General features: G+C 33.6%; 1 protein-coding gene across 1 annotated transcript in view; it reads right to left on the reverse strand.

The window, feature by feature from the left end:
* The window catches only part of dcc (DCC netrin 1 receptor), a 369,239-nt gene that overhangs the window by 145,681 nt on the left and 210,745 nt on the right, over positions 1-12,813 (reverse strand). Inside the window, exon 6 of the mRNA XM_088910726.1 lies at positions 2,220-2,374. Within this exon, the coding sequence (XP_088766852.1) occupies positions 2,220-2,374 (155 nt within the window). The remainder of the gene's footprint in view (positions 1-2,219; positions 2,375-12,813) is intronic.

Genomic DNA, 12,813 nt, shown 5'->3' on the forward strand with positions numbered 1-12,813 from the left:
AAAAAACACGACATTAATGCTTAATTAGGTGAAGTTTATATAATATGTGTAACACACACCCTCTTTGGTTTGTTTATCATTCCCAGGAATAAGAAGACATTCTGGGCTGCTATCAATGTCTGTCATATAATATAAAAGAGGGGACATTTATCTTTTAAAGGCATAACAAACATATTAATGAATCTAGCGATTGCATTGAATAAACATAAGCAATATTGTTTTCATTCCCATCTTCTCTGGACAAGGCGTTTTCAAACCTTTGCACGGTTCTGTAGTTTATCTAAAATAATCCAGGGACTTAAATGTAAACTCGGTAGAAACAGATTCACTAATGAGATGATTAAAGAAATAAACTTAGCTTGTTTACAATTTTTGCTACACCAGGTTATACTGTCAAGTCATTACTTAATGTTCTTTCAAGAATTACAATCATTTAGGTTAAAGGGCTTGTGCAAACACCAATGGGTGTAAGAGTCCAGTTCATTATCATTTTATGTTTCTTCATCTGCATTCCAATTACTAATTTAAGTTGTACAATCAATTCCAAAATACTAAGGTGACATGCGTATATACTGTATATAAAGGTGTTTTATAGCCCTTAAATGGGAACTGCAGTCTCAATATCTCAGAATGGTGATTAAATCTCAGTAACATACTAATTTACTGTAATTGAAAGTACTGCAAAATTTAACAAATTCTGAATTAACCACAGAACGTATGCACAAGCTTGCTTGTTTACAATGTAATGGGGCCACTTCATGTCACTGTATAGTAAAAATTTAGTCAAATGTATTTATCCTTCTAAGTGATGGAATAACCAAATAGTAAAATATCCATTTAGGAAAACATGTGAAGTTTAGCTTTTAGACAAACATTAAGTTAGAACAAACGCTAGAGAAGGAGTTCAAGAAAATTTTTGAACCAGCTGGTAACTTATAATAGGTCATGTTGGAATTGAGCTGCATTTATTGGCAACCTCTTGCAGTCAAATGAATTTTCATAGGTGAAGATTATCCTAGTTAAAAAGAACAATTTGAAACATTGTTCATGTCTTATGAACAGTTGTCTTGTTCCTAACACAGATGTTCACTGTGAAGTATCAGTGCAGTATTTTGTAATAATACAAAATAATTTAAATGTGACATTACAGTATATCCATGTTAAAATATTTTATTTTTTACTGTATTTATACAGTAGTGAAGTGATCTTTAAAATGAATGGTTAATAAAATGTAGTATTTCAAAAGCATTACCTGTATCCAACAATAAGTCAGACCAATAAAAAACACATTACATGATATTATGAGCTTGGACAGATTTTAAAGAGATGTCAGAAAACATCTAGATTAAGCCTATCATAGCTAGAGACTGTCATTCCCATTAGTTGTTACACATTTTCATTACAAAATCCACTCTTATTCTCATCATAATTATTGTTTCAAGATCCAAAAAAGGGATGGTGGTAATATATTTCTTGAAAAAGACTTCATACAGTATTTACATTTTTATATCTTCTGACTGGAGATGTTTAATTATAAAACGTTCTAGTGGGATGACAAGTCATTACTCTGTAAATCTTACTTCAATTAAATTAAATATAGAATGAATACAATATAGCCAATGTAGATTCTAATACTGTATTGTTTAATGACATAAACTAAACCAATTTACTTTTTAGATTATTTTGTGGGCCTCAAACCTATATTATATTTAGCCAGCCCTTGCTTTTAAAGCACAAATGTAAATATTTAAGTTTTCACCAGGCAGTTGTCTACTGTTTTCCTATCAGTTCCAAAAGTGAAGATACTTTGACAAAGTGACACAAATGTGATGTTGGTAAGACATTTACCTGTATGCAAAAATGAAATCCTTAGGAATTCAGGTCTTGGTTTTTGTTTCTGCTTTCAAAAACTTCACCTAAAAATTGTGATGCTTATGTTTTTTTAAAGACAAAGAGACTTGCAAGAAAATGAAAACTTCCAGTAAAGTTGTTAAATTCCCCTGAATTCATATGTCAGCAGGGTTAGTGCTCTGAATGTCGTATCACAGACAATCGTGATACTGTATATTCAATATTCTAACCATAACCTAGACTTTTACAGGATAAGGCATTCTGTATAAATATCAGTTTACAAATTCCAATAACATATTACATATTGGCTTGATGTAGATTTAACATTTTATTTCTTCAGCTTCTTATTTTAACTCTTGTTTACTTACCGTAATCTGAAAGTAATCACTGGGAATGACCACCTCCCCATTCTTCACCCAGCGGACTGTAGGAGGAGGTTTTCCAGTCACAGCGCATTCCATCTCAATGTCCATGCTCTCAAAGGCATACAGATTAGAAGGGTAATTCAAAAACCTTGGAGGCACTGCAAGTCAAAAAAAGAATACAGTATTTAAAAATAAAAGAATCAACTGTTTTTAATAAAAATCATACCTTTAAGGGAAAGTTCAGGTGCTGTACATAACAAAGTAAGAAAGGTTCCAAACAAAAAGAGGCCATTGGACACATTTACACTGTTTGGTTGCTAGTAACTCCAAGGATCCAAGGAGCACGTTCATCTGTTTCTTGAAAGAAGCCAAGGTTTCAGCTTCCATAATGGCTGGGTAGTTAATTCTAAAATGTCAGTGTTTCCATAGGCTTTCTCAAAAACACCTGGTGATGTATCAGCTTGTCAGTTAATAACAAATGCCTTCATTTTAAATTCAAAACCTTTTTTCATGCTGAATTATCATCAGAGTTACAAGCAAGGTTCAGTGCTCAATATTATGTGTGCCTGCTACAAAAATTGTATGCTCTCCAATACACAAGCAGGACCTTATTTAGAATATTGCTCATTCTTTTGTCACCACATTAAAAAAAATATATATTTGTAATCTGAAATCAGTCCAAGGAAGAGCAGTCAGATGTATTCTTGATCTTAAAGGAATGTCTTATGTACTGTCTGGATAAAATAACTAAACCTTTTTTAATGAAGAAGACAAAGAGTGGCTCTGATTCAAGTTTTCAAAATCCTCAAAGCCACTATGTCAACTCTATAGACTTCTTCATAATGAGCACTAAAACATAAACTAGGGGACAGAAATGGAAATAGTTTAATTTAAACTGATAATGATATCAATCAATGATAATGAACTGATAACAGAGTGGATTGTGGGAGCTTGGAAAAGGCTAACCAGCCCGAGATGTAAAAGTTGATGCCCTCATTTTTTTCCAGAAATAGCTGTTTCAGATCTAATTGATACGGTACAATATAAATTACAGTTTCATACTGCAAGTCATCGATTAGAAAAACACCCAAAGAACTAGATGGCATCTCGTTGGCAAACTTTCTTATGTACTTAAACTCTGACCCTTCCCAAAATGTATATTACTAAAGTAGTTACTATACTATAAAACACATTGTATTTACTATACATTGTAAAAGTATACAATACTCACAAAATATATAATACTTTAAGACATATTAAGGAAAGCAGACCAGGCACAAGATTTTTAAGATACATGGAGAGGCTGAACAGTTAAAATTGCTTGTGATCATTAGTTTTTTTTTCTGAATAACAGAATATCAGCGTGTATTTTAATATAAGATTATGGTTGAGAATTGTACTCTATATGTGAATAGGAGCTTTCTCAGGATGTGCAACATGAGGCTGACTAGGCAGCAGATAGTTTGAAAGCATAGTATAAAATCATATAACTACAATCCTTAAACATCTACAATACTGTAAATGTAGAAATACTAAGGAATATTCGTTATCTTACTTTTAAAGCTTCAAAAATGACCTTGATTAATAAATGAGAAAATGTTTAATGCTTTCTTCAAGCATAAAATAAAACCATAATCTAAAATCTAAAATAAGATCTTCCAGAACAGAAAAAGGGTTACAAATGAATGAACAATACCCATCCTGTCTTGCTCATTGCTAGTAGTTAATAGTACTATAACACTTGCTTATGCCATTTTGGTGAGTGACACTCTAAAATTACCACCGCAACCAACTGAACCTCAACTACAATACCTGTTAATTCACTGGCTACCATTATTACATGACATGGTAGAAGATCAAGCCCATCTGCACTCAATTACAGTTCACTTTCCTCATTCACCACCAAAAACGTAAGATTAGTTTTCACGTCAGTTTCCAGTCAGAGCTCTGTCTCAAGTTTTGGCATTGCCTATGCTTTGCCCTAGTTTACTTTGTTTTACCTCTGGATTTCCCTGTGTTTTCCACTGTCTACTGCTGGTTATAAACTTTGCTTTGTAGTCCCTTGGACTCACCTATGGATTTCCCTTTGGTGCTTTTCTCTATGTGTTTTCCTTGCACATGAAAACACATGTCTTTTGAGAAGCTCTCCTGTATTGTTGAATCAATATTTCCCCGGCCTGTCATCTGCCCTCTCTGCTTCTCACAGCTGCAGACTGCAACTCCGACTTCAGGTAAAACTATGACTATCCCCTTCAATATCATTTTTATAAAGAAAATCGTTTTTGGAAAAAGTGCTTTCCCCAAAAAAGTACATAGATTTCTATCCTGATTGCAGAGATCTACCCCAAAACACAGCACATTTGAGCACTCCCACATTGTGAGAGAAAATGACCCTAATACCCCATGAGTGCGAAAACAAATTTGGGGATGTAAGTAGGACCACAGAAACCCATTAGTCCATATTGCTAAAGAAAGACGTAAAGACATTCCCTGTAAATTACAGTGATAGGAGATCCTGAAATGTACAAACATAATTATGACATCAGGCAGATTGTAAAACCTCATAACAGACCACTAAGGGAAAACAAAAGGACAAGAGCCAGATACAAGAGCTTCATTCAATTTGTTGTTTTAGAGATTTTGTACCAATTACAAAACTACAATCGGCTAAGAAATAATAGTAATAAATCATGGCTTACATTGCCAGAGTTACTAAAGTCAGGGGATAACAGTTAACATGTAAAGAGGAGTCATTTTCTTTTATAGCAGTAAGGAAATAATGGTGCTGTTGGTGTATCAAGTAAAGTTCTTGCCTATAACTGTGTGCATCACCTGAAGCAGTGAGGATCTGAGAATCTGACTCACTTCACTGAAATCAGTATATGCCAAAGCCAAAAAAAATTGTTACATATTTCACAATCCCTTTCCTTAATAGCATGCTTAAAACTGTCCTTGCAGGAATATACTGTACCGTATAGCTTGAACACCACATCACTCAAACCAAATCAGAGCCAAATTAGGACTAAGAACATAAATAATGATGACATTATAGTGTATTATGCTGTATACAGTACGTTTCTTCTTTTAAACATTTGATGGACAATGATTTTTCATTTGTTTATGTTTATACTGTACTGCTTCAGAAGCCTTTTTCCATTTTCATAAAGTTTGCATCCCACAGTGTGAAGTAATTTGTCATCTTAAATAATTCTGTCAAAACATAACTCTTCATATCTACAAATGAACAAAATAACATTTCTTCACATCTAGTACTATTAAAAGACTGGTGCTATTAAGGAGATGTCAGAGATTTTTTAAAAGGTTGATTATTATACACCTGGGAGTAACATCAACTCCTAGATGCAAGGACATAAAAACTGTCAATTTTACTTAATGCTAAGCAGTGAAAAGAAATATTATATTAAATTATTATGTTTGTCTTAGAAAGATGAGCATTTCATAGAAATCAGATTCAATTATAATCACAAAACAGGTAGAAGTGTCTACACACAGTATTCAAAAAACAACTAACAGCTTATGACATGTTACTGTTGTAAATACTGTAAGTAGACACATATAAGTTTAATAGAGAGAGCAGTTAGATATCATTTTGAGATTAGAATGGGTCTAATAAAATGTTTCTGATTTTAATCAGAATAAAACAAATAAAATTCTTGTTCATACTGTACTACCTTTAAATTCCTTGGTGTTCCCTTGATGTGTTATGAATTTACTATATTAATTCAATGTACTGTATAATGGTAAAATTGCCAAAAGAAAGACTATTTTCCTTATTTTTTCAGTATCAACCTAACTTGCTTGCATCTGTCCCTCTATCGTCGTGCCAGATATGCTGAGTCTACAGCTTCTGAATAACAATATTGGGCGTGAAGCCCATCATGATGTGGATGAAACCACTGAACCTTATTTATCTATTTAGAGATAATTGAATCTACTGTATCCAACCACTCCTCCTTTAACATTCCAGAATGAAATCAACAGTTTTCATTAATCTCATCTTGCCACCATCCTGGGACATGCATTATCAGGCTGATTACCCCTTTTCAGTCTGCAAAATGGAATGGAAGTAACAGAGCTAAAGTGACAACCTCATGATAAGCACAGCCCCCACTGGCAAGGCCTCAGATGCCTGTTCATTCATAAGAGACAAGCAGATTGCAACTCCAATTGCCCTGCTGGCACTTTGGGCCAATGTCTGTTATGCTGCTGGGTCCAAGGTGTTATGAGCAAATGTTGCCATATGAACTCAACTTCTTTAAACCTCAGCTTCTTTGCTTCATTGCTTCATCTTGCACTGTACCCAGGAGGTAAATTACCAATTACACTATTATCAAACCCCACTGTCCTTGCTAGTGTTGTTGAAGAATGTTTAATAGATTACTACTAAAAACGATCTATTAGTAATGCTATTACTGAGGAGGATTAGATTGACTAATACATTATATTTTTACCAATGTAAACAATTTACAACGTAAAAGCTGAAGTCTATAAAATTTGTCATCCTGTTTACACTATGTCTCATTTGCAGGTGAGACATACTGTACAGTACAGTATTCATGTCAGATCCATGAGGAGTTTGAACTTGTGAAAGTAAACCTCACTGTAGATCATATGACATAATGGTATAAGAGTTTAAGTAAATCAAAAAGCATGATCTTGTGTTATGGAAGACAACTGATGTTAATATCAGAAATTTTAAAAAATATATTTTTTAACTCAAAAGAGTGAGAATACTATCTAAAATAGTAGATTGGCAGGTGCTGTTCTGATTATACTTTTTTAAAGTTATCATTCAGGTAAACAACCACTGTTCATACTTGTTTTTCAAGAAGTTAATAGATGAGTGAAATGTAGCAAAGTTGGATTATTTTTAAGTCTCGTAACTGACAAAGTACAGTACATGATGTTTTTCCACCACAGAATAAAATACACCACTCAAATATAAAATAGCACAAGGCTATTTTCTATTTCTTTCACATAGAGAGTAACAATGTTCAATGTGAAGTAACAATGTTTCCTGTTGATTGTAGAAAAGATTCTACATTTATACAGTATGTGAAAATGTCTTGGTTTGTCCATGATTTAATAGTTTTAAAGACTGGAGTCAAAATTGTTTTAACAGTTCAAATGTAATTTGATTGGAGAAATCCACTACATAGTTATATGGTATGTAGTTTACAAAAATAAGAGGTGTCTTCTGTGCAATAAAAGGCTAATCATAGGCTTCACAGGCAGTGAATGTAGGCATTAATGGTTTAATTAAAGAAGAAATAACACATTATCTAATGGTAATTTTCAAAGTCAGTTAAAAAATAATTTTACTAAAACAAGATTATTATTTACAAACGACTATTAACTCGCTTGTTAAGTACTGTACATGGAAACTGTAAGGGATATGAAATGTGAAGGATGAAAGCAACACAAGATTCTGTGTCAGACATGGAGTTGAATCTCAAGTGTTTGTTGTTTATTTCACAAAAAGAAATTATCATTAATAATTTGTAACACAAAAATACATCTCTAGGAATTACATATCAAATTCAAACTATTAAAATGAGGTCTCAAGCAAAAGCGGAATGATAAGTCTTTGTGATGTGTTTCTGTCTGTTGAGATGTACAGTAATAAATGTGATCTATCAGCCAGCGGCAAAAAGCACTTTGTAGTCTAAAGTTGTCATATCTCAAAACCTAAGCAGGATTGATCACTACTAAAATGAGATACCCCTAAACAGGTGGCTGCTACACTTCAGTGGTGGATGAACTGAGTCCCTTGCTACAGTATATCTATAAAGTGCTCTGGATACTGCTAACAAAAAGTGCCATACTGTAAAAAGATTTAATTAATTTGCTCCAATGGGTGTACTGTAGTGTATGTATCATATATAATCTATGCAGTTAGATTATGCAATGACTACCCAAGGAATAAACCAGAATATAAAGTAAATGATGTAATATCAGTAAGAAAAACTTTGGGAACATTAAAAAAAACAACGGTTTATACAAAAAGCCCAGCCATTAAAAGTGATAATATTGGAAATGAATGGCAAGTTACAGTACAAGAACAACTAGGATAGACCTGGCATGTTATAAAGCTTCTTATCCCTCTTATAGGCCCCAGAATAGGGGCCTAATCTGGATGCAGGGGGCACAATATAGAAATAAAGACACACATGTTCTGTATGGAGTTGCCAATCCATCTCAGAGCTATAGGGAAAATTTTAAATTAGAAAAGTCAATGAAAAACAGCTAGCAAGTGTTTGGGAGGTCGGAGGAAACTAGAGAACACAAACATAATAAGAACCTGCAAATCCCACACAAGTCCAAAATCAAATTCAGGACTCAAGAGACTATCACACCACATTGTTGCCAAGCGTGCAAACTGCTAGGCACAATTTAATGGTGAAAAGAGCTACATTTACCAAAATATTTTTCCTTAGTTTATATAATTATAGCTAGTTTAAAGGCACTGTACAGTAGCTGCAGAGCAGGGTCATATTGATCAGCTTATCCTTATACAGTATCATGTTCATCACTCCCACTAAGGTTAAACTGCATTAGGTATCTTTTATTGACAATTACTGTATACTTCACCTCAGTGTTCTCAGTTGTACATACAGTACTGTACTCATCCAACGCCATGGAGTCAATTCTGCTTGGTTACTTTACCTCCCTGCTGTTGGTATAGTCTTGCTACCTTTCACTGTCCCCTTACTCAAACCCTTTGACATCAATTGATTATAAAGGAATACAAATGCAAACTTTTAACTGGATTGCAGTTTGAGCTTAACTGCTTAAACTACGTATCCCTTGTGCCAAAAATAAAATGCTTGTGCCAATGTACAACACATTCGTAGTGTACAGATAACAAAAGATAAGAAAGAGTGGCATGTTGGCTCGGTGGTTATCTACTGTACCTCACTGCTTAAGGGTTCTAGGTTCAATCTTGAACTTCGTCATTGATCTATGCACATTCTCTCCACATGCTTCTTCTAGGAAATATTCTCAAGCTCTCCTGGGCATCACTTCTGGACAGCAGTTTTCAAGTCTTTCCACAGAATCTCAATAAGATTCAAATCAGGACATTGACTGGTCCGTGCAAGGACCTTCACCTTCTTATTTTTAAGCCATTACAGTGTAGTTTTGACCTTGTGCTTTGGGACTTTCTGCTGCTGAATGGTGAATTGTTGTTCCTGTTTTAGATCTTTAGCAGATTGAAGAAGGTTTTCCCCAAAGATTTGCCAGTACTTTGCTCCATCCATTCTCCCCTCAAGTCTTGACAAGCTCCTCAGTCCCCGCTGATGGGAAGCAGCCCTACCGTATATCATTATGCTGCCAAAAACCATGATTCATGCAATTTTTGTCGTAGTTGATGCACTGTTGTGTTTGTACCTGATGTAATGTTTTGACTTAGACCAAAATGTTCCAGTTTTCTCTCGCCCGAGAACAAAACTGCTTGCAGTATCACTTTGTTGAGTTTTGTTGCTCTATGCGAGATGTGAGATATTTTTCTTTAGTAATCCTGCCACTATGCCAAACAGGCCAGCTTTGACTCATCGTATTTTTGTTGTTGCTGGCCTCACTCCTTCACTGCGCCGTTGGGTGGGGAGGCCTGATCTAGGCTGTGTGTGTGGTAATGTACGATGCACCTTCCATTTCTTGGTGATTGAGTGGACCATGCTTATAAGGATATTCAGAGTTGTCGATATTCTGTGGACTTTTTCAAGTTACATTTTTTCAGTGAATTTATCCCTGACTTGCTTTCAAAGCTTCTTAGTCTGTTTAGGGTTAGGTTAGACTGTTTGAGTGTTTGCTGGAAGTATGCTTCCTGACTATAGAACCTCACAAAGACAAGTATTTTATTCTGAAATCATTAAAACCACTATTATTGCACACAGGCAGAGCCACTCAACTAACTGTAATTTTGTGTAACTAGATTAATTTATGCATTTTCTATTAATTATTTACTTCTTTTTTATTTCTGCTTTGAATCTATGGAGCAGGTTGTGTATATAACACTAATTTCTACATGAAAGTTTTTGGTATATTCAAAATTTAACTGTGTACTGTTTGCTATGTGAAAGAGCTTTCCTGTAATCAATATTATGGGAGGAGAGTGATTTTCTATGTGTTCTGTTAAGGCATGTTGAAAATCAAAATACATTGCAGTTTCTCCAAAGTTCAGAAGCTTTATTTTCTTCTTTCCCCCAAAACATTCATAATCTGTTATCTTACATCTACAGTATTTGCTAAGTTTAACAACATTGCCTTTAGGAAGTCCTGAATCGTGTAACCAGTAAGGGTTCTTGCTTAGATCACAGGCTGATCTCTATGACCAAGACATCATTAATAAAAGCATAACTAATATCAGTAAACAATTGTTATATATTGATATTGGCAATATTTTAAGTATGTTAGTGTAATACAGTTTAAGAACAAAGACAAAAGTAAAAAATTGCCTACTGCCCCCCTTGCTCAATAAGATACATTAAGTTAAATGTTATAAATTAACATTATTAAATGTTAAATGTTATTAATAACAATATTAAATGTTATTAATTTTCAATACTTCTTAAACTACAGCATTTTTCCCATTAATGTAAGGTACAATGGATCACCATTTTACAAAAGTGAAATATGTAAAAACTAGTTCTATGTACTAATTATATAACTGGCCCATTATTGCTTAACAGTGGAATGCTTTTTGTTGTTGTGATGAAAAGTATCATGTCGTGATATTTAAATAATAAAAAATGTTGATTAGCATTTTACAATGTTATTTAACTACATGATTATGACATTATATACTGAGCAGCAACAAAATGATTTTAAAATTGAAGGAATGCTTTAAGGAATCATGTTATATACCCATCCATGTTCCATGTATATATCTGGCCACTTCTATAATTATTTTAAATAATGATAAAGATTGTAAAATCAGTATGAAACAACTACCATGATTTTTTTTTTATTTGTATATGATAGACACAGTATTTATGTTTTAGCTCTCTGGGAAAGATAACTATTTAAAACCTGCGATTCACCTGTACAAAGCTTTGGATTTCTTTCAAGAACCAGAAGGAATAAGAATTCACTGTAATATTCAACCCAATTTACCTTGTTATCTTAAAAATAGATTTAAGACATAAGGTGTACATTACGTTTATTTATTTAGCATGTTTATTCTGCAATGTATGCAATGCAATGTAGTTGAAAGCAACATTATTTGTGTGTGATGGGTAGTGATCCATAGTTGGATGACTTGAAAAAAAAAAGATAAAACTGGCAGCTTTCCTATTAATTTTGAGGAATTAGTCACAAAGCAGCACATGTAAAATGCGGGCTTTAATTGCCAACAAACTGTAAACTATTTTCTCCTGGGTATCCAATGCCTGGTTAACAGCTGTCTATTGATTCAGCTATGCTTTAATTTTTCTTTCAGATACTTTCAATTTCTTCTTTTCATTAAAAGTCTGGCATCTGGTAACACATTGCAACTGCTTTTTTGTTCCTACTATTTAGAAAGTTGCAGTTCAGTAAAGGTAGTGGAACATGTTGGTATTTTGCAAAATGTTAAACTTTTAGTGATCATTTCAGAATTTGAAATCTGAATGCCACTATACATGGAGTAATTTGAAAACCATATCTTACAGTACTTTGAGTCCAATGTTGAACCTAATGAGGCTAAACTAAAGACATACAGTACGTATAATAGGTAACATTAAATACTAAAGCAGAATTACTAATATGGTCATGAAAGATTTTCTATATCTTTCTAGTGCTATTAATATTATGATCAGCTGTTACTATGGTTTTCCTGTATTTAAACATATCTTGCTATTTTGTGTTACTGTAAACAGCTTATGTTAACATTATAATGTAAGAAAAGAATATCATTATAGCTGAGCCTCAAGTCAAGTGATGTAAACCTTTGTAAGCAGATGTAATCAATACAAATAGATCATAATTGTTCCCTTGTTGAATGCAGTAATCATATTTAATTCCAAATTCAGAATAAGAGGCAGCAATGCCTTAAGCTACTCACTGATTTGTTTTTTTTAATGTCAACGAAATCAGTATGTTTTGCTATTGTATTGTGTTTGTTTAATCTGATGCTGTATTTGCATTTTCAAGGACTGCAGTAACATAGAGAACCTCTAGAATACATTCAACCAGAAACCTTCATGTCATATAGAGGAAAAGAGACTAATGCACACTGATATGTTAAACAAATCTATACATTTATTAAATAAGGACTGAAAAATTTATGAGTTTAGAGGAAGAAAAATAATACCCCCCCACCAGTGTGCATTTCTTCAAAGGGATGTAGTGGAGTAATGCACATCAATATATCATTAAGCATGCTGTTACTTTATCAGGGGTATATACACTAATTAAGAAATAATGATTTCCTTTAAATGGCAGAGTTTCTACGTTTTCACTAGAGGCTACAAATTAAACTCCCAATAATTGGTGTTAAAGCACACTACTAACAAAAGTGAACAGTGGGCAGGAAAGCTTCATACTGGACATTGTTCCTTCAGTGCTTGAGATGGCCTATTCGTGAGGAAGCTTGGCT

This window comes from Atractosteus spatula, chromosome 3 (assembly GCF_055471065.1).
Source record: "Atractosteus spatula isolate fAtrSpa1 chromosome 3, fAtrSpa1.hap1, whole genome shotgun sequence".
In the NCBI taxonomy this organism is placed as follows: Eukaryota; Metazoa; Chordata; class Actinopteri; order Semionotiformes; family Lepisosteidae; genus Atractosteus; species Atractosteus spatula.